This window comes from Sus scrofa, chromosome 1 (genome assembly GCF_000003025.6).
Source record: "Sus scrofa isolate TJ Tabasco breed Duroc chromosome 1, Sscrofa11.1, whole genome shotgun sequence".
Lineage (NCBI taxonomy): Eukaryota > Metazoa > Chordata > Mammalia > Artiodactyla > Suidae > Sus > Sus scrofa.
Window position 1 is genome coordinate 271,170,386 of NC_010443.5, and position 22,052 is coordinate 271,192,437.

Sequence of the window (22,052 nt, forward strand, 5' to 3'; positions counted from 1 at the left end):
CATACTATGCTTTTCTGTTCGTCCTCTTGGATCATAGTGGGTCCAATGAGGTCAGCTGATTTTTCAGCTGATGACACTAAACAGCATTTCTCTGCGGGGTTGTCAGGTGGCCCGGTGTGTCAGTATCGTGAATCCTAACTTGGTGTGTTTGGAGATTTAGAACACCCAAAAGAGTCACAGCATTATCACGAGTAAATAGAACAATAAATAATTATACCTCATCTGCTTCATGAATAGCTTAGTTTACCATCATGTCGTAACTAAATTGGGAGTGTCGGAAGTGTTTTAAAATTGGATGAATTGCTTCTTTCATTTTTATTTGCAGTTTCTTTTTTGCTTATCTTTGAGAAAACAGGAAAGATTTTCATTTCCCTTGTGATTTGCATGCGTTCACATCGTTTTTCCCCCAAGCGTGCTGTCTGCCCAGGGATTTCTCAGTCCCAAGAGCCTCACTCGCATGTTCTTTTTCTTGGTGATTCTGCAGCAGAGGGGGAGCAGTGGACCTGTGCACCTGCTTGGTGGACTATCTCAGGGGACAGGGATGTGTTTCTTCAGAGAGCTGGTTGTATATATATTCTTCTGTCTTCAGTGGAAAAATAAAGAGGGTTTTATTTCATTGAAAATAACTCCATTTTTCCTTCTCTCTCAATGTAATAAAGTTTTTGCTGGGGAAGGTTCCCATGTTATTCCAGCAGAGTATCCTAAGGTGATTTGGAAGATTGTTAAGTTGTTTTGATAATTTTTTTCTATGAGGCATGAGCTTATTTTTGTCTTCCTTCTTCCAAGTTAATTTTTTGATGGAAAATTATTACTCCTCCCTAAATGGGAGTCTGAAAAATAAAACCAGGTCCTATAATTGCTAGTGCTCTCCATACCAGTCAGTGGCGCTCTGGGCTGAGGACAGATAAATAACAGTTGCCTGCATCCTGTGTTCAGGGTTAACAAAAGGTGGTGGGAACTTTCTACAAATACAAGATGCACTTTGCATACAACAGCAGACGCGCAGGCTGGAAACTGAACGTGGTACCTCGGAGTCTCTGGCTGCTGATGGGATGAGCCCTGGGCTCTCGGGGCTGGTTGCTGTGCGCAGCCGAGGTTTCTCCTTTGAGCCACGCAGGCTGCAGATCGTGTACAGCCCCGAGATCCCGCTGAACGTTTTCTCAGGTTTGGGAAAGAGACTCGGGAATGCCCCACGTGATCTGGGATAGTGGTGCCGTGTTAGGGACGAGGTGGGGAAAGCTCACTCTCCAGGGAAGAGAAAGATCTACTTCTGAATATTTATAACTTTTTCCCTTAGAATGGCAGGAAGAAAATAGATTTTAGGGCCAGTGCTTTGACTTTTCTGCAAAGACTGAAGTTTCGTGTAAAGGATTTTACTCTTCAGTCAGAAGAATGTGCGATGACTTGGGCCAGGTCCCAGACGTCTATATTCTACCCAAAATTGGTATTATTTTTTTTTGGACAGAAGGCTGGCTGGGGGCCGAATGTGGTTTTTGCTTCGTCACGCCTTTCTCTTGAGTGTATGCTTTGTGTGTTTCAGCGCTTCAGTGCCGTACTCTGCAGCCAAGACACCTCACCCCGTGCTGAGCCCCGTGACTGCTAACCAGACTAAGCAGGTAACTTGCCAAGTTTTGCTTTGCTCACGTGACATGCAGTGACTGCCTTTGTCCCTGAAGACAGTACTCTTTGAAGTCCTTATGTTGATGAAATGACCTGTAAGTCTGACAAAGGCTTGGGATGCTTTCCCCACAGTTTATACCAGGCTTTATGTAGTAGGTCGGTCAGGACCTGACACTGTCTTTGGGGGCCGTTTGACATTCTGCATCTAGTCATCTCCAGTCATAGCTCTGATACCTTGTATTCGTATGGGCAGTCTGGGTTGGAATTTACTTTCATTTAACCCGCCTCAGTTAACCCAGACTGCTGCCCCATGCAGTAGACCAGACAGGTGTTCGGGTATGTTCCATTAATGAAGGCTCAGGGAACTGACGCAGGCTGACCAGAGCCGGAACCCAAGTCATCCGCCTTCTTCCTGTCTCCCGCTTTGTTCATTGTCCCTTTCGGTATCAGCCTCTGGGGAATCGGGTCTCATGCTTTCTTCTGCAACCTCGGTTTTTCAGACCTTGCATATTCAGTGATTTTGTTATGTCTACTTTCTGGCTTTTGCCTGGTAAACATTGTCTCTTACAAAACTAGGTTATGTTATAAACAGTTGAGCAAATCCGGAAGAAAATGATAGGAGATGGCTGAAAGGTAGACCAGTGTTTCTCTGAAACTTTCCCGAGAGAACTTGGTTCCTCTGCTGCTCTAATATCTGTCTCTAGAAAAGTGATTTTAGATCATGTTTGAGATTGAACCTCAGAACCTGCCATAGTGAGTTCTCAGACTTGGCATCCTGCTCCTTAGTTTGCCGTGACTTATCATGGCATTTAAACTATTAGCATTTAGTGTTTCTTCTGGAGGTTTCATGTTCAGATAAGGGGACCCATGGTAAAGCGTAAATCATGACAAACGAGAGTAAAAGAACATCGACTGGAGATGGATAAGTTGAAGAGTTTTGCTTTTTAATCTTATCATAAGTCTATTGATGACCAGAACTTATTCTATTCATTTCTTTTTTTTGTTTGTTTGTTTTTTCTAGGGCCGCTCCTGCAGCATATGGAGCTTCCCAGGCTAGGGGTCTGATTAGAGCTGTAGCTGCCAGCCTGCACCACAGCCATAGTAACATCAGATCCGAATTGAGTCTGCGACCTACACCACACAGCTCACGGCAACGCTGGATCCTTAACCCACTGAGCGAGGCCAGGGATCGAACCCACACCTCATGGTTCCTAGTCGGATTCGTTAACCACTGAGCCACAACGGGAACTCCTCTATCATTTATTTCTGCCTTCACTTGTGTATCACATATTCCAGCACCTTTCATGTGCCAAGTGTTGTGTCAGGCACTGAGGCAATAACCACAAGCTAAACAGGCGTGGCTTCTTTTTTGGTGCTTGCAGGATATTCCTGTCTCTGATAGCATCCTACATGTGGTAAGCATTTAAAAATATGGGCCTACGTTGAAACTTAAAAAACAAAACTAAATAAAAGTGTTTGTACTTGCTTCTTTAAATTATCATTTAACATGTTCCTTATTTCAGAAGCTGGTTTGTGGTTTCACATAAATGCTTTGCTTCTGTTCTAGGGGTCGCTGATAAATTCCCTAAAGCCACCCGGGTCCACCCCAGCATCCAGTCAGTTGTCATCTGGTGATAAAGCTTCAGGTCAGTTTGTACTTTTGTCTTAGTGAAAATAAGGTATTTTCTAAGCTCCACAATGGAAATAATTGTTCTGGATCACAAAGGCAGCTGATGTGAAATCAGGTAAAGATGCATTTGAAAGGCCTCAGATACAGTTGCTGTAGAATCTCTGGGAAATTAACAAGCCCTGTGAGAACAGTAGGCGAAAACCTGGCTTTGAATGTTTTTCCTGAACAGAAGCACAGATGCCTTTGCTGGATGTCGAAGTTGAGAGCAGAGTGAATTGGAACATTGAGCTAATAACTCTGCTTCTTCTACTAACAGGAAAGAGAATCTCTCTGGAGTTCCAGCGACAAGTCCAGAGATGGGGAAATACAGAAAGGAAATGGATCTGACAAGATATGATCTCAGAGTAGATCTAATCCAGTATTCCTGAGCGAGGCCAGGAATTAAACCCTCATCCTCATGGGTACTAGTTGGGTTCATTACCGCTGAGCCACTATGGGAACTCCATCAAGGATTCTTTGGAGATCATTTGTCTCTCCTGAAGTTAAGAATCAGGAGTTCCTGTCAAACCTGGAAGGACAGGCCTCACTCATTTTAATGGGGGCCTGGGACCTCACTGGACAGTTGTACCCTCTAAGTTTTACCAGTAGTCAGGCAATAGTTCAGGCTGTCTTTGTTGTTGTTTTTGTCTTTTTCTAGGTCCGCATCCGTAGCATATGGAGGTTCCCGGGCTAGGGGTCTAATCGGAGCTGAGGCCGCTGGCCTATGCCAGAGCCTCAGCAACGTGGGATCCAAGCCGCGTCTGCAACCTACACCACAGTTCATGGCAACGCCAGATCCTTAACCCACTGAGCGAGGTCAGGGATTGAACCCACATCCTCATGGTTCCTAGTCGGGTTTGTTAACCACTGAGCCACGACAGGACCTCCAAGATTGTTTTTAATTTTTCAAGATTGTACGTAAGGCTGCATTGGGCATCCTTGTGCACATCCTCTTGTGTCCTAGTGGTGTTTTCAATAATTTTACAGATATTTACCCCTAGTTACTTAAAGAAAAGGTGTTTTTTCTTACTCTTCGGTTTGGTTTGGTCTTTTTAAATGTAATTCCCCCACTCCTCCCTCCTTTTGAAAAGGAGAGCAAGAGGGGAAAGACTGTAGCTCATGCCCACACCATTAGTAGGTGGCTACAGCAGGAAGAAGCAGAGAGGGCGAGGGACTGCCCTTCTCTGTGTTGCAGCCAGTGCGTGTCACCTCTCTAGCATAAAAATACAGATACATTACTTAAATACAGAAACGTCTATGGCAAATACAGAAATGTGGAGAGAAAGCAAATAGCCATGAAGTCACTACTCAGAGGTACCTAGTGAGCATTACCTGTTTCTCTCTGGATTTTCTCCCTTTGGTATATATTACTTTTCAGTCATTAAAGAGCTATTTTTAAAGCCTTCAATTTGAACGACACTCCTGTTGTTTTCCTCTTTCCTGGAAAGGGGAAAGGGGGATGTGTCCAGGACTGGAACTGACGGTGCCACAGCCAGAAAGAAGGCGACTCAGGCGACGCTCTCCTTCTGGCCGCCGGCGCCTCATGGGTGCGCTCCGGGGCACCACGCATTCGGTGCCGCAGAGAACGAAACTGGAATGGTGTTTCTAGCTGGCTTTTCCTAATTTTTTCCCCCCCCTAATTTCAGGACCAGGGGCAGCCAAGATAGAAGCGGCTGTGACTTCCACTCCATCTGCTGTCGGGCAGTTCAGCAAGACTTTCTCCTTTTCTCCGTCAGGGTCAGTAGTGAACTTAAATTTGGTGGCAGATCACTAGCAACCTTACAGACAGCTTCCGCTAACCTTGCAGTAAGAGGTCGACTCGTGTGTATTAACGGCACAGGATCGTGGCGTTCTCATCACTGTAGCCATGCATCTGATGATACTGGCAGTAGCTTAATGTCTCATGTCAGTCTGTTTCCCCTCTGATTCAGGTTTATATGTGTATTATTGCATATTTATTTGGTTTGTTTTTTAGAATAAGCCTCATTTTCTTTTGGTAGTGGGTCTCTGGTTGATCTGGTTTATCACACAGATATTTTCTTTCTTTTTTTTTTTTTTTTTTTGTCTTTTCTAGGGCCGCCCTGCAGCATATGGAGGTTCCCAGGCTAAGGGTCTAATCGGCGCTGTAACCGCCGGCCTACACCACAGCTTACAGCAACGCCAGATCTTTAACCCACTGAGCGAGGCCAGGGATTGAATCCGCAATCTCATGGTTCCTAGTTGGATTTGTTTCCGTTGCGCCACGACGGGAACTCCGTGTCCGAAGCATTTTTACCATCGAAGGGTTGCGCATTCAGTTCCGTCAGAAAAGCCTCTTAAGCTGTTTCAGTTTATGCGTTTGTAACCAGCAAAATCTCCTTGAACTTCTTCAACCTTAAGAGGAAAAAGGAAGGTAGAATAGAATTCGACAGGGAAAATTGCATGTATTTTACTGTAAACCATTATGTTTTATACTTATCAAAGGTAGGTGGGAGCAAATTTTAAAGAGTAGGTCAGTGCCAGGAGTTACTGCATCTCTTACAAATGCTAAAGATTAACCTTTATTTCTGTGAACCAAGAAGAACCATTATTTAAGAACCATTCTTAAATAACTTGAAGCGGTTTGGGTGCTCAGGTCAGTGTTTACCTCTGGTAGATAAAATCTCTTCACCAAGATTGAGACAAAGAAAGAGACTTGTTTTTTTCTAATATGATGAAGTGTTTACACATCTTCTTTGTCCATTAGATGAAGCCAGTGATGGGTAAAGGAAAAATCTAAATCCTTACATTACTTACCTATATATAACTATAGTTAATATGTTTGGTTCCTAATATTTTATTTATTTATTTATTTGTTGTCTTTTTACCGTTTCTAGGGCTGCTCCTGCGACACATGGAGGTTCGCAGGCTAGGGGTCGAATCGGAGCTGTAGCCCCGGGTCTACGCCAGAGCCACAGCAACGCGGGATCCGAGCTGCGTCTGCAACCTACACCGCAGCTCATGGCAACGCCGGAACCTTGACCCACTGAGCAAGGCCAGGGATCGAACCCGCAACCTCATGGTTCCTAGTTGGATTTGTTAACCACTGAGCCACAGTGGGAACTCTGATTCCTTATATTTTAAAGCTGGATGGTTTTAAGTGTGCTATTTGAGCTTTTCTCACAGTGAAGAGTCTATTCTGGTTCAACTTGTGCTGAATTTTCTTCTTTGACTGTGGTGTAAAGAAAATGTGCAGAAGGAGAGGAGAGGGGAGAAAGGAGTCAGAAAAGTTTCTGAACCAAGTTTCGCAGTCCCAAACTAAGCGTCCTGTCCAAACAGCAGAGACAGTGGCTGCTCCTCTTTGATGCCGTCCATCATTTCCCCAGTGCTCTGTGTTCTCCTGACGTGCTCCTAGGTCTTGGGACCATCCGCTCATTCCCGCAGGCACATTCCTAGTGCATTTCTTTTGTTGTTGTTGTTGTTTTGCCATTTCTAGGGCCGTTTCTTCGGCACATGGAGGTTCCCAGGCTAGGGGTCTAATTGGAGCTGTAGCCACCGGCCTGCACCAGAGCCACAGCAACTCCGGGTCCTTAACCCACTGAGCAAGGCCAAGGATCGAACCCGCAACCTCATGGTTCCTAGTCGGATTCATTAACCACTGAGCCACGATGAGAACTCCCCTAGTGCATTTCTGGTTGTTGATTTCTTTGTTTATTTGCACTGTGCCGGCAGCCACCCCTGATCTCTAACCTGCTATGCCACAAGGGAACTCTCCCTAGTGCAGTTCTCTCCTTTGCTTTCCTTGGACTAGGTTCCCACCCCAGCCTCTGCCACGGAAGGCCCAGCCATTCTTTCGAGGCCTTCTCTCCTGCTACTCCCTTCTTACCTCTCCCTGCTTAGAGAGCTTGGGACGGCTCTATTGCATCGAAGCTGATGTGTTTTTACTTTGCTGACGTTTATCTTCCAGACTCTGAGTCCCTCGAGGGCAGCTTGTGTGAACGAATTCTAAAGTGTGCTATTAAAAGGGCAATGGTGCACCTTAGGTTTGTTCCCTTTTAACTTGTCGTCTTCCACTCCCTAGGACTGGATTCAATTTTGGGATGATCCCACCAGCACCATCGTCTAGTTTCACTGCCGCACAAGGTACAGTGTCTGCATGGCACAGCATTACTTTTGCGTCTCCCCCTAAACAAGGGCGGGGGGTGGGGTGCTGATGTGTTGACATTTTACTTGCGGTGCTGACTCTTGCTTAAAGTATCTGCAGGGAATTTGATGTTGGTATTGCGCATTCGAAATGGGCTGGAATTAAGAAATTGTTGGGAAGGACTTCTGTCTTCATAATTAAGAACAAGGAAAGGAAGCCGCAGAGACCCTGTATAGCACAGGGAACTATACTCAGTATTTGTAATGACTTATGAGGGAAAAGCATCTGAAAAAGTATATATATATATATATTTATATATAACTGAATCACTGTGCTGTGTACCTAAAACTAACTGTACACCTAAATCCAACTATACTTCAATTTAAAAAAATTAATTTAAAAAAAGCTTAAATGAACAGGGAAAAGATTTGCTTCTAGAAAAGCGGGGCTATGCTTTAAATGTGAATATTTACACATAAATTAGAATTTCTTTCTCTACCTTTTTCATATGTCATTTAAACTTTTGTCAATTTGTAGGATGAGATGGACGTATTACTATAGAAACAGGAGGTTGAGCTCATCTTTCTTCCTTGACAACCCTTCAGAAAACACACTGGTCCCATGAGTGTTGTTAGCGATCTGCCAACCAGCAAGTTTTTAATGTTGTAGAAGCATGTGGGGACCTGTAAGGAAACCAGATGTACTTTTATGTGCCTTCTAGTTCTCAGTTTAAGTAATTGAGCTTGTATTTCTTTTTTTTTTTTTTTTTTTTTTTTATTATTTTCCCACTGTACAGCAAGGGGGTCAGGTCATCCTTAGATGTATACATTGCAGTTACAGTTTTTTCCCCCACCCTTTCTTCTGTTGCGACATGAGTATCTAGACATAGTTCTCAATGCTATTCAGCAGGATCTCCTTATAAATCTATTCTAGGTTGTGTCTGATAAGCCCAATGAGCTTATATTTCTTTTACTTCCAAGAGTGATCGTCACAGTTTGCACAAGTGATGTCTTCTAGAATCAGACATTATGCCTGGGACCCCTGGAGTTGTCGTTGTATTTCCCTCTAGGGCTTTTGCTTCCAGTTGCATTTAACACAATTTCTTGTGAGTTTTCCAGTATTATTGCCAAACTTGTATAAACGTCGCTTTTAATGGCCACCTAACTTCCCTCTTAAGGATGTGCCATGATTAACCATTCACCTGTTGGACATTTCGGTTCTCTCCAGGTTCCCCTGTCATAAGAGACAGTGACCGTCTTTGATATATTCATTTTACAGATATTTTCGAGCGCTTTCTATGTGCCAGTGCAAGTGGTAAAAGTTTTTTGGTGCAAAGGAGATCTCCTGCAGTCTCCTAGAGGAAGGCCAGGGGCTGAAAGCATAGCAGACGTCCTGGACATGTGTGGCACTTGGGGCGTTCGTGATTTCATTCCTGTCTCTGGGACAGAAACTCTTAAACGTTCTTCCCACTTAGCTGTGGCAGACTACCCTGGGAGCCCACCCTCTTCCCAGTCCCAACTGCTAGAAGAAAAACATCTCAATGATAGAAAACATTGGAGAGGAACACAGTAATTGTCAAAAATCATCAATGGAATAAATTTTTGGTAAAACACAGTAGTAGTTCCATGAACATTGTCATTAATAGAAGAGACGACAACAAGCCCGAACATGAACAGCTCAGTGTAACACCGTGATACAAAGAGGGGCTTCTCGAAATGATCGCTGGTAGGAGGGACTTTGGTGGTGGTCCCGGGAGTTGGCGATAGCCAGAGTTCTTTTTGGTCTTTTGGTCACGGCATACAGCAGCCTGATGTGGGATTGTAGCTCCCAAACCGGGGATTGAACCTGGGCCACACCAGTGAAAGCGCCGAGTCCTAATTACTAGACCACCAGGGAGTTCCTGTTTTTCTTTTTCTTTTTTCTTTTCTTTTTTTTTTTTTTTTTTTTTAAGCCAAACTTTTTAAAAAACACTATGGAGTTAGAGATACCAACACGCACTTGTGATAGACTCATTTGAGTTTATAAATGTCAGATTTTAGGTACTCTTACTTACTGGCCACTCTTTGGAGAGGCCTTGTGAGCACTTTCGGTTATGTTCCATTTAATCTTCTCGACGACTCTGTGAGGTACATGCTGTTAATCTCTGTCCTGCACGTGGAGAAATCGAAGCCCAGGGAGGTCAGGTGACTTCTCCAGAGTCCCGCAGCTGACAAGCGGCAGAGCCTCAGAGCCACCCCAGGTCCTTGGCCAGCAGGCTGCACTGCCCCTGTAAAAGCACTCACGGAGGAGAGCCCTCCAAGTCGCCCTGAATTGTCGGTAAAAACAGTGGCCTGCGGGCGGACACTTTGCCCGTAAAACCAAAGAAAAGGCTTGCATTTGGGCTCGGTTGCTGGTCTATCGGGAGGTCCGGAGGCTTGTACTCCGCCAAGAGTGTTACGGGGGAGACCCCACCGGGGCGGTGCGGGAAGATGCCTTGTTGTTTCTCTGAGGAGTTCCGGCTTAGTTTCCCGTGCTCTAGGTCTGGGTGTACTCGTATGTAGTGGTCCCAGGAAGGGGGAGCGTTCCCTTCCCTCCAGTGAGGTGACCCGGCTCACGTTCCCGCGGGAGAGCATGGGTTGGCCCGACCCAGGGCAGCCGCCCCAGCAAGCCGGCCCTGACTGTCCGGGGGAGGCTGGCTTGGGCAAGGTGCCCAGCACGTGAGGGGTCATGCTTTGGGACATCCAACCCATTTCCTCCTTTCTTGTTCTTGCTAGGGCCACCGCCCCCCAGTAAAGAGTCAAGCCAGCTCGCCCCGTTCTCCTTTGGCGGGGGAGGCAAACCGTTTTATGAGACCGGGCCCGAGAGCCCCGCTCCCTCGGCAGGGACGACGTCAAATACCCCCGGACCTGCCGCCACCTCCCCCGGAGAGCCCGCTGCACCCGGCAGCAGAGCCACGGCGCCCTCTGGACCCTCTGGACCCTCTGCTCCGGTGCCTTCCACCCCTGCGGGCAAGCCGGAAGCTCCGCCGTCCAAGGCGGGAGAGCTCCTCTTTCCAAGCTCTCTGGCTGGAGAGACCCTGGGAAGTTTCTCGGGCCTGCGGGTTGGCCAAGCGGAGGATTCTGCGAAGCCGGCCAACAAGGCTTCCTCCGGCGGCCTCGCTGGTGCCGGTGCTCAGCCCCCCAAGCCGTCGCCCTTCAGTTTCACGGGCCCAGCCACCCCGGCCACCGCCAGCACCAGCGCCCCCAGCTCCACGGCCGGCGTCTTCAGCAGCCTGCCGCCCACCACGGCCGGCTCCTCGGGGGTCATCAGCTTTGGGGGGATGTCGCTGAGTGGCACTAAGACCAGCTTTTCATTTGGAGGCCCACCGACGAGTGGTGCCGCGCCCTCCTCTGCCCCGTCGGCTACCACTGCCCCTTCGCTGCCTGCGTCGTTCACCTTGTCGTTTGGGGGCCTCCTGAGCTCAGCATCTGCTCCCACCCCGCCCGTGGCCTCTGGTAAAAGCGCCGAAGAAGCCGCGCCGTCGGCTTTGCCTGAGAAGCCGGGTGGCAGCGAGGCCTCGGCACCAGCCGCCTCCCTTCTGGGGCAGCACCCAGCAGCCCCGCTGCCCCAGGCTCCTCTTCCGGCTTCGGACTCTGTCAAGAAAGAACCCGCTCCGGCCCAGCCCGCCGTCAGCAACCCCAGCGCTGCGGCGTCCGGGTCCGTTGTCGCAGCGCCTCCCGCGGAGCCCACGCCAGCGGCCCCTGGGAGCCCCGACGTCCAGCCGGAGCCGCCAGCGCCCAGCCTTTCGGCTCCCGGGCAGGCCGCCGTCGCCGCACCTGCAGTCGCAAGCCCGGTCCCTGCGGCCCCAGAAACATCCCGACCCCCCGCAACCGCCAGTGTTGTGTCCAGTGGTGGCCCGAGCCCCGCTGCGGAGACGCCGGTGTTTGGGACTGTCACTTCGGGCTCGTCTGTCTTTACTCAGCCACCTGCCAGCAGTTCTAGCTCAGCTTTCAGCCAGCTCACCGGCAACCCAGCCACTGCCCCCTCTGCCACCCCCATGTTCGGGCAGGTGGCCGCCAGCACGGCGCCAAGCCTGTTTGGGCAGCAGACAGGCAGCCTCGCCAGCACGGCGGCCGCCACGCCGCAGGTCAGCAGCGCAGGGTTCGGCAGTCCGGCTTTTGGCGCCTCCAGCACAGGGGTCTTTGGACAGACGAGCTTCGGGCAGGCCCCGGCCTTCGGGCAGTCGACAAGCAGCCCCGGGAGCGTCTTTTCCTTCAGTCAGCCCGGCTTCAGCTCCGTGCCCGCTTTTGGTCAGGCTGCGTCCTCCACCCCTGCCTCCAGCAGCGGGAATGTCTTCGGTGCCTCTTCAAGCACCAGCAGCTCCAGCTCCTTCTCGTTCGGACAGTCTTCTGCCAACACCGGAGGGGGCCTCTTTGGCCAGAGCAACCTTCCTGCCTTTGGTCAGAGTCCTGGCTTCGGGCAGGGAGGCTCTGTGTTTGGTGGCACCTCGGCCGCCACCACGACGGCCTCCTCCTCGGGGTTTAGCTTTTGTCAAGCTTCAGGTAAGGACTCGTGGAGGGTTTTACCTTGTTGTCCTCTGTGTTATTTGAAACTTTTGCAACAAACCTGCATTACTTTGTAATTTAAAAAAAGGAAGGGAAGGGTTTCTCTGGTGGCTCAGTGGGTTAAGAACCTGGCCTTGTCACTGCTGTGGGGCAGGTTCCATCCCTGGCCCAGGAACATGCAGATGCCCCAGGTGCAGCCAAAAAAGAAAAAACCGTTCAAATGAAAAGGAAGGGGAGGAGTTCCCCTCGTGGCTTAGTGGCTGACAAATCTGCCTGGGAACCATGAGGTTGTAGGTTCGATCCCTGGCCTCGCTCAGTGGGTCGAGGATCCAGCGTTGCCGTGAGTTGCGGTGTAGGTCACAGACGTGGTGTGGATCCTGTGTTGTTGTGGCTCTGGCGTAGGCCAGTGGCTATAGCTCTGATTAGACCCTAGTCTGAGACAAAATTTTTAAAAATTAAAAAAAGGAAGGGGAAACAAAATCAAAGGTCTCTTAAGTGATTTACTCGTTATTTTCTCCATTGCCTAGATTGGAAAACAGATCAACTGACTTATTACGAGGTACTTGAGCACACCTGAGTGCCATTTAAAAAAAAAAAAAAAAAACTTCAGTATTGTAGAAGATTCATCCAAATTCAGCTTTTCTCTCTTACTCTCTCTGTCCCTCTCCCAGCCCCTCACCCCGCCAGGGCCTGCCTATGCTCTTTCCACACCTACTATCCCTCTCTCCTCTCCATAAACGCTTGTTTTCCTCACTTAAAAAAGAAAAATAATAATAAACTTTTCTTTTTATTTTACAGGTTTTGGGTCTAGTAATACTGGTTCTTTGTTTGGTCAAGCAGCCAATACCGGGGGCACAGTCTTCGGCCAGGTAAATACGTGTGTTTGCCTCTTTTCATGTCCGCGCCCATCAGACCCACGCGTGCTATTCGTGTATCACTAGCAGGCGCGCCCAGCCCAGCAGACAGCCCTGTGGTCCTCGGGCTCTGCCCTCGGGGGTTCTCTCGGGGAGGCGGAAGCCTCAGCCTCTGATTTGAGAAAATCACGACTGTTTTGATCCTTGGCAGTCCTTCCGGAAAGCCCTTTAAAGCACATTGCTTGATTTCCATTCATCTTCTGCCTGTTGTTAGGTTCCTTGGCCCTTCTTTTTTTTTTTTTTTTTAAAGGCTCTTGAACTGAGTTTATTTATTTTTTTTAAGTGGTTGTTTAAGCGAGAAGAAAAAGAATGCAGCAGAAACTGTGTGTGTTCTTTGTGCTAAGCTATTTGGTGACCTGAGCCACGCCAGTGTGTCCAGATAGTGGTTCTTGGTGTTGGGTGTGGTTTGGGGGGCTGTATGTGAATTGACACACCAGTGCTTGTGTAAGGCAGGTGCTGTTGTTATCCCCACCTGACAGATGAAGACACTGAGGACTCCGAGGGGTTCAGTTCACTGTTAGAAAAGCCAGCTGCTCTTAGACCATAGTGCGCTCACAAGGCGTCCTGACCTGTTGGCGTGATGGTGGCTTTCTGAAGGTGGAGTTGGTGTTTGCCCGCCATTGAGAAAGTGGCGGCCATAACCACATGTTTCTTATGGGTCTTCAGGAGGGGACCTTCTTTATCATCTTTTCTCTTTGAAGATGGGCTCTGTCCTTGTCTGATCCTGGACAGAAACTGAGAGTTGGGATTTTTTTCAAGTTCTGATCATCATGTGTAACGTCATTCAAACCAAGTTCCTCCCTGAAAAACAGCTAAAATGGCTAGGTAAAACATAAAGACCGTAGTTTTTGAAGCACTTATAAACCAACAAGCTGTTTTCCCAAACCAGATTAAAGGGGAAATGGGAGCCTGTAGAGGCGCCCAGGAGCCAGCTCTGCCCTGCGAGCATCCTTTACTCGGAGAACACCTGACTGCCCTGTGTTAGTAACTTAAAGGGCAAAGGGGCAGACGCCTCTCCCCAAGGTCTGCGCTGAGAGGCCCTCGCGCCGTGTCCACCAGTCTCAGCCGGAGGATGTGGCCTGAGCCAGCTCGAGCATGCTGGTGTCTCCAGATGTCTGGCGGAACAGCACAGACCCCTCTGGAGAAAAGTAACTTTCCGCCGCAGATAATCCTAGAGGACATTCCCACAGGTAAATTCATCACAAAAGGCCACAAGGAACTGTGAATAAGCGCCAGAATCAACATGAGACACACATTTGCAAAGACCTCCTAGGCTGTAAAGCAGTTGTTTTCCATGTTTAAAAGAAGACAAACTTGAAAATAACAGCAGCTTTGAAAAAGAACCAAATAGGACTTCTAGAAAAATATGACAACTGACAGGTTAAATCGGCAGATCAGACCCAGCTGAAGAGAGCAGTCCTATACTAGGTCAGGGTTCAGAGACCTTTCTCTGTGAAGGTCAGATAGTGAATATTTTAGACTTTGAGAGCTGCATGCTGCTTCTGTCACAGCCACTCAGCTCTGCGATTGGAGCACAAAAGCAGCCATAGATGATACATAAGTGAATGAGCATGGTTTTGTTCCCATAAAGCGTTCTTTACAAAAACAGATGGTGGGCTGGATTTGGCCCAGGGACTCTGTAGTTTGCTGACCCTTGAACTAGAGGATCAGATTAAGTTACCTGGGATTCATCGTGGAGAACGTGGAAAGTACGAAAGAGAAAGAACGAGTCTTTACAGAGGAAATCTAGCATACATTTAATCGGAGGGAGAAGAGAAAGTATGGTAATAGTAGAAGAGAAAGAGACAGATTTCCAAAACCAGCAGAAGATAGTAACCCACAGATTCAGAAGTCTAGCAAATGCCAAGCAGAATGTGTAAAAGGAAGTTAAACCCAAGACCTCCCCTGGTGAAACTGCTACTAATATAAAATACTGGAAGCACTCAGGAGAAAAACCAGGTGACCTTCAAAGGAGCAATAGTTGGACTAACAGCTGATTTCTTGGCAGTGAACATGAAAGCCAGAGATAGTCTCTCTACTTAGAATTTTTGAACCCAGCAAAAAATATCTGTACAGGACCAAGTGAAATCAAGACATTTTTCAGGCAGACACTGAGAGGGTTTATGCCTGGCAGCCCTGAGGAAAATCCTAAAGGATAGTGTTCAGGCAGAAGGAAAATTTAACCTCACTAAAATGACAGCTTTCTTAATTTTAGGGTAAAACAAGCCATGAAATAGGAAAATTGTAGCATGTATAGCCAGCAGAGTAATTGTATTCAGAATATATAAACAATACAAATCAAAAAGAAGAAAGACAGCTGCACCCCCCCCAAAATGGCTGAAACTGAAGGGCTGACGCTACTCAGTATTGGTGAGGCAGTGGAGCAGCTTCGCTCGCACGGGGCGGGCCCCGTAAGTTCACAGAATCCCTCTGGCATCAAAACGAGATGGAGGCCCTGTTGACCCAGCCCGTCTGCTCTTAGCTGTGTAGCCAACAGAAACGAGTGCTTGTGTTCACCAGAAGGTCGGGACGAGAAGAGCAGTGTATTCAGAATAGCCCCAAACAGGAAACGACCTGAATGCTCCCCAGTGGAAGGACGGACAGAGAAATTGTGCCGTATTTACGCAGCCGAGTGCGACAGAGCTGCTCCTCCCGCTGCAGACGAAGCGGACGCGCCCCGCACGTGCGGTGTCCAGTGAGAGAAGCAGACGCGAGAGCCCACACTCTGGGTTTGCATTTGCCTCGGGAGTCGAGTCGAGGCAACACGTAGCTGTCACGATAGAAATCCCAGTAGTGCCGTTAGGACATTGTAGAGGGGGTGCGAGGAGCCTTCGGAAGCACTGACGATGTTTGGATGTCTTAAATGTGCAGCGTTACAAACAGTTGTTCGTCAGAAGTCATCGAGCTCGCTGCACGGAAAGTTTGTGAACTTAACAGAAAACGCGGCGTGAAGACCCTGACCGTGCGACGTCATAGAAGAGGTTAGTGCGGGTTACACCGGCGTCGTGGACGATGCTTGACGCCATTGAATTACACGCCTCAGATGCTTAAATAGTCAAGTCTTACCACAATTTAGACAAATAAAACATTTTTTAAAAAAGGGTGGCCAGGGGACCAATAAACATACTCAACTTAATTAGGAACACAAATGAAAACCACAGAGAGACACACACCGGTCAGACAGCAGAAATGGTAAAACCCAGCAATACCAAAGGGCCATGAATAAGCAGAGCCACAGGAACCCACAGTCGCGCTTAGCTGGGGCGGGGGGTGGGTTGGCACGGTCCCCTTGGGAGATAGTTTAGCCTGATCTAGCAAAGCCCTGCAGTTGCACCCCGCTAGAGAAACTCGTGCACCTGTGTACCAGGGTGCGGTGTTGTAAGAGCCGAAGACCAGAAGCAGCCCAGGGGGTTGTGGACATTCCATCGGGTGGATGAGCTTGCGTTATCCTGTAGTGGGATGGATAGTACATTGTGAAAGAGTCGTAGGTGACTCACAGGTATAGTACATTGTGAAAGAGTCGTAGGTGACTCACAGGTATAGTACATTGTGAAAGAGTCGTAGGTGACTCACAGGTATAGTACATTGTGAAAGAGTCGTAGGTGACTCACAGGTATAATTTATTTTCTGCCTCTCATAAGCATACTTTGAGCCAAGAGGTTTAAAACTTACTCTGATAAACTCCGCATTGGTTACCCTCCCCGCCCCCAGCTCTTAGTCTTCCTTCACAGAAATTACGTTGGCCATTGGAAGGGCTAGGAAGTCACATAATACTTTTTCCGTCATGGCCAGGGCCTTACCTGTTATGTTTATTGCTCTATCCCCAGTGCTTAGGACTGTGACTAGCACAGGATAGGCAGGGTAAAAATGATGGAATTTTCAGGTGGTGGGGGTATTCTCAGAAAAATCTAAGAAAGGTCGATTCTGGCCACAATACAGAAGACCTCCACTTTCATCCTAATACCAGGAAAAATCCAGATAGTGTGAAAATCACACTGATTCTGTGGGTATTACCCCCAAACCTAGTAGCATTCTCTGGTGGCTGGCTCGGCTGGTAGCTCAGACCTTAGCTGGAGCTCTTGGCTGCGACATCTACGTGTGGCGTCTCTGTGTGGCTGGGCTTCCTTACAGCCTGGTGGCTTGGTTCCAAGGAGCAACATTCCAAAAAAGAGAGGGAGCCAGGCGGAAGCTGTGTCACCTTATCTTCCCTGTCCCCGGAAGTCATGGGGCCTTGTTTATTCAGCATCTTCTTGTTCAAGACAGTCCCAGAATCCCACCCAGCTTCAAGGGAAGGGGAAGAGACGTCCCCTCCTGCTCTAGAAGAGCATTTAGGCCTAGAAACAGCACCACGGCCATCTTTGGAAACTAAGCTCTGTCCCCCGAGGACTGTCAAACATGGCAGCAAGCCTTTTTGGATTGATTTCCAGAGAGGGGAGTTAATCCTAGGTGAGCAGGATGGTACAGCAGCTTTCGGGGGCAAATGTCAGGTCTGCGTTTGGGAAAGTCGGCGAGAGGCCTGGCTGCAGGAAGTTCACTGGCTGGAGAAGGAGCCAGAGGAAAGAAGTTATTGGCACCAGTGAGAACAAACAAAGCAGATGGCCAATAAGCACGTGAAAAGATAATCAGTAGCATTAGAAATATTAGGAAAATAAAATTCAAAACCATAGTGAGCTAGCACTCCACGTCTTCTAGGAGAACTGTAATTTCCCAAAACAAAGAATGACAGGTGTTGACAAGGATGCAGAGAGATTGGAGCCCTCCTATACTGCTGTTGCAGTGTGCAATGGTGTGGCCATTACGAAAAGTGGATCCTTAAAAAGCCAAATGTAGAACTGTCCTATGACCCAGCAGTTCCACGTGGAGGTATATACCAAAAGGCTCGGAAAGCAGGGACTCCGGCCCTTGAAACCAGTGGTCGTTGCAGCGTTATTCACAGTGGCCAGAAGATGGAAACCACCCAAGTATTCCTCGACAGCTAACTGGATAAACAGAATGGGGTGTGTCCGTACAGTGGAATATTATTCACCCTTCAAAAGGAATGGACTTGTGAGTCGTATTATATGTGGATAGACCGGGAATACATTATACTAAGTAAAATAAGCCAGATATAAAAGGACAAATGTTGTATGATTCCAATTATATGAGCTGGAAATGCGAGACTACCAGGAGCAGGACTGGAGAATTCATTGTTAGGTTATAGAATTTTTGTTGTGTAAAATTTTTGGAAATAGATGGTGGTAATTATACAACATCATGAATATAATTAACGCCATTGAATTATATACTTAAAAACAGTTAAAATGAGTTCAATGGCATATATTTTACCAAAGTTTTGGGAACTTAAAGATGTAATATACAAAACCCATCAAATTTTATACTTTAAATCAGTGACTAGTGTGGTATATGAATCATATCCCAATAAAGCTTTTTTTTTAATGGAATCTGACAGCCTTGCAAGTTCAGTATAAAAATCTCCTATTCACCCCTCCCCCCTTCCCCTTTTGCTAAGAGGAAGGAAATAAGGGCAGGAGTAAAAGCAGAAAGAACTTGCAGTCTCGCCATCTCCTGATCCCCTGGAACTCTTGATCCCAAAGGTAACACTGCAGCCCAGCTGCCTCCTGGCTCCAGGCTCCAGCTCCGACATGTATACAGCTGGTAACCTAAACCCTAAGCAAAGACAGTGTCAGGCTAACCAGAGCCGAGTCCATTCTAAATCTGTGAACACGTCCCCAGTCAACTGAGTACTTGGCGAAGCCTGCATACTCCCCTCCTCGCTTGAGGTGCAGATGGGAGGCGGGCCTCTCTCGCTGCGGAAGCTTAGCATGCTTCAGTCACCACGCCACTGTTGTTCTATATATGTGTCGGTGTACCTAGCAAAACTATGTGACACTCCCAAAAGGAAGACCCACAGTCGCACTTCAGAAATCAAAAAATAATGTACAGATGATCCGGCGTTGGAAGTAGCATGCGGAGACTTTATAATAACCGTTTTGCCTAAAGATGTACAGGAAAGTAAAAGAATGTTTGAAGAAAGAATCTGAGCGGAGAAATGGGAACTATAAACACAGACAGAAAGCCAATCTGCGTGTGAAGTTTAAAACCAGTATCCAGAATAAAAATGATTTGGTTTAACAGCAGAGTGAATACTATAGAAGAACAAGAACAGTGATCTTGAAAACATGTCGATAGAAATTACCTAAAATGAAGCTCAGAGAGGCTGAGAAGAGATTGGACGGAACAGTAGCGACCTGTGCAGCAGTACCAGGCCGTGCACCGTATGTGCGATCGGAGTCCTGGGGGAGAGGAGACAGAATGGGATGGAAAAAATATTTGAAGAGGCAGTGGCCAAGCTTGTCCAGATTTGTTGGGAGGAAAAACAAAAAACAAAAAAATGGGAATCCATGAATCCAAGAAGCTCTGTGAACTCAAACTGTAAATACCAGAAAACCATCCATAGCTATGTCATAGCTAAGCTTCCGAAAACCAAATACCAAAAGAAAAATTGTAAAGCAGCTGAAGAAGAGAGGCTGATGACATAAAGAGAAACAGTGTGCTGTGCAGTTAAATACCAAGGTTTTAAATAGATGGCAACTGTAGCAAAAGGCAGAAAGAGTAGCTTCCTTGGGGTTGGTCCGAGCTTCTCAACTGATGATCCTGATTCTGCCCCCAGAGGAATTTCACAGTCACATCTGGAGACACGTTTGATCCTCATGGGGTGGGAGGGGCAGGGAGGCTGCAGAACATCCCACAGCTTCCAAAACAAGGGACTATGTGGCTCCAAGCGTCAGGAACGTCACAGCAAAGAAACCACCAGGAAGACAAAGATTTCCTAGAACACAGAAAGCACTAGACGTAAGACACATGAAAACTTGCTGAGTGCCGTTAATCATCAGAGACGTGCAGGTTAAAACCATGAGATTCTGTTTCATACCCACAGAATTACTGAAATCCAAGAACTAACAAGGCCAAATGTGGAAAAGATACAGAGCAGCCAGATCTCTTAATACATTGCTGGTGGTGGAGTTCCCGTCATGGCGCAGTGGTTAACGAATCCGACTAGGAACCATGAGGTTGCGGGTTCGATCCCTGGCCTTGCTCAGTGGGTTAAGGATCCGGTGTTGCCGGGAGCTGTGGTGTAGGCTGCAGACGCAGCTCGGATCCTGCGTTGCTGTGGCCCTGGCGTAGGCCAGTGGCTACAGATCCGATTCGACCACTAGCCTGGGAACCTCCATATGCTGTGGGTGCAACCCTAGAAAAGGCAAAAAGACCAAAAAAAAAAAAAAAAAAAAAAACGTTGCTGATGGGAGTTGAAAAGTGGTGCAGACATTTTGGAAAACCCTTTGGCAATGTCTCAGTACATTAAATAAATACACTAACTTTATGGCTTAGCAGTTCTAGTCCTTGGTATTTACCCAAAAGAATTGAAAATACATGTTCACAGAAAGGCTTCTATGAGAATGTTCACAGCAGTTCTGTTAATGATAAACCAAACCTGGAAAAATCCAGATGCTCATCAATAGGAGATGCCAGACCCTGGCGTGTTCATACGGCAGAATTCTACTCAGCAGTAGACAGAAGAGGGTGCCTAAGGCATGCAGCCACGTGAATGGAGTGTCTTTTGATTCTGGCCAGGTCAGTTGAGCAAGCAAATGAAATAAAGGCATCCGCGTTGGAAAGGAAAACTATATATCTGCAGATAACATGATCATGTATTTAGAAATCCCAAAGAAATCTGTCGGTGAAATCTTAGAACAGACGCATAGGTCCAGCAAGTTTGCAGGATGCAAGATCAATATATGAAAATTAATTTATGTCTATGCATTTGCAACAAAGCACCTGAAAATGAAACTAAGAAAACAATACTGTTTTCAGTATCATGAAAAGGAGTAAAATGCTTAGAAATAAACTTAACAGAAGTGCCAAATATACACTTAAAAATACACTAAAGAATTGTTTAAAGAAATCAAAGATGACCTAAGGGGAGTTCCTGTTGTGGCCCAGTGGGTTGCGAACCTGACAGGTATCCATGAGTTCGATCCATGGCCTCACTCTGTGGGCTAAGGATCCAGTCTTGCCTTGAGCTGTGGTATAGGTTGCAGAGGGGCGGTTGGATCCAGCATTGCTGTGGCTGTGGTGCAGAATGGCAGCTGCAGCTTGGATTGGACCCCTAGCCTGGGAACCTCCATGCGTCTCAGGTATGGCCCTGAATAAAGGGAGGGACATCCTGTGTTCACCAATTGGAAGGTTTAGTGTTGTTAGGATGGCAGCAGAGAACCAGGACTGTGAAAAGGAACCTTCATGCCTGCAGGAGTTCAGCAGTGAGGCAGGCAGACAGCAGCGGTTATGTCTACAGAGCGGACATTTGAAACGGGGAGAGGGGGTCCGTCTTTATTGAAACAGTTTGATTTCAGGTAGTTTGAAGTACGATGGAGAATAAAGCAGGAAGGGAAGCTGATTCAGGTTAGATAGTCAGGAGATGCCTTTTTAAAGAAGTCCCATACATAAATGTCTCTTTCCATCTGTTTCTTTGAATTATGGTCAAGTCGAGTTCACTCACTGAGCTTGGTTGATGGCTCCCTTTGGGCTCTTTAACTAGAGATTGCCCTTCCATATCTCTCCCTCTTTAATTTTTCCTCCTGATTCCGCTGTGGAACGAAGCAGGTTGTTAGTCCTGTAGAGAGCCCCGTGGTCTGGTCACTGGCTGTGTCCTCGGGCTGTGGCTTCCAAGTAACTTGTTCCTCTGTTACTTCCTGTGAAGTGGTACTTGGGTCTGGAAGCTGGACGAGACTCAGAGGGGTTTGGGTCATTTTGTAAGGCTGGATCTTGAACGCTAACCTCCCTATTTAAAGGAATTGGTCATGATTGAGGCACAGAAGTGTCATTATGATTAAGGTTCATGTTTTAGAGCCTTATAGTGGAAAGGCAGTGGATGAAATGATGAGATGTCTGGGATTCGCTTCCTGTAATAAAGGAGCGGGGGGAAGTAGGCGAGGATACAGGTAACGCCCAGCCGGCCGCGAGGTGATTGTCGACGCCGAATGCTGGTACACGGGTTCATTAGACTCCTCTGTCTGTACTTGGGAGATTTTCCATAAGCTAAAGTTTTTAAAACTATTATTATTCATTGTCACGAAAATGTATGGGCTACTCCGACCCGCTGATGAGGATGCAGTAACTGTCAGTTCACATCCACCGCAGTGAAGTCTCAGCCACTTCAGTTCATT

General features: G+C 47.4%; 1 protein-coding gene across 4 annotated transcripts in view; it reads left to right on the plus strand.

Moving 5' to 3' along the window:
* The window catches only part of NUP214 (nucleoporin 214), a 106,455-nt gene that overhangs the window by 66,548 nt on the left and 17,855 nt on the right, over nucleotides 1-22,052 (plus strand). For 3 of the 4 annotated variants that reach the window (XR_002337892.1, XM_005660529.3, XM_005660530.3), the window contains exons 25-30: nucleotides 1,541-1,616; nucleotides 3,188-3,266; nucleotides 4,936-5,026; nucleotides 7,329-7,390; nucleotides 10,145-11,911; nucleotides 12,713-12,783. Coding sequence is in view for 2 of the 4 variants with exons in the window: in XM_005660529.3 (XP_005660586.1) it covers nucleotides 1,541-1,616; nucleotides 3,188-3,266; nucleotides 4,936-5,026; nucleotides 7,329-7,390; nucleotides 10,145-11,911; nucleotides 12,713-12,783 (2,146 nt within the window). In the remaining 2 variants the exon portion in view is untranslated. Of the gene's footprint in view, nucleotides 1-1,540; nucleotides 1,617-3,187; nucleotides 3,267-4,935; nucleotides 5,027-7,328; nucleotides 7,391-10,144; nucleotides 11,912-12,712; nucleotides 16,317-16,392; nucleotides 20,087-22,052 lie in introns of those variants that run through there. The other variant, XR_002337898.1, reaches the window with a different exon arrangement.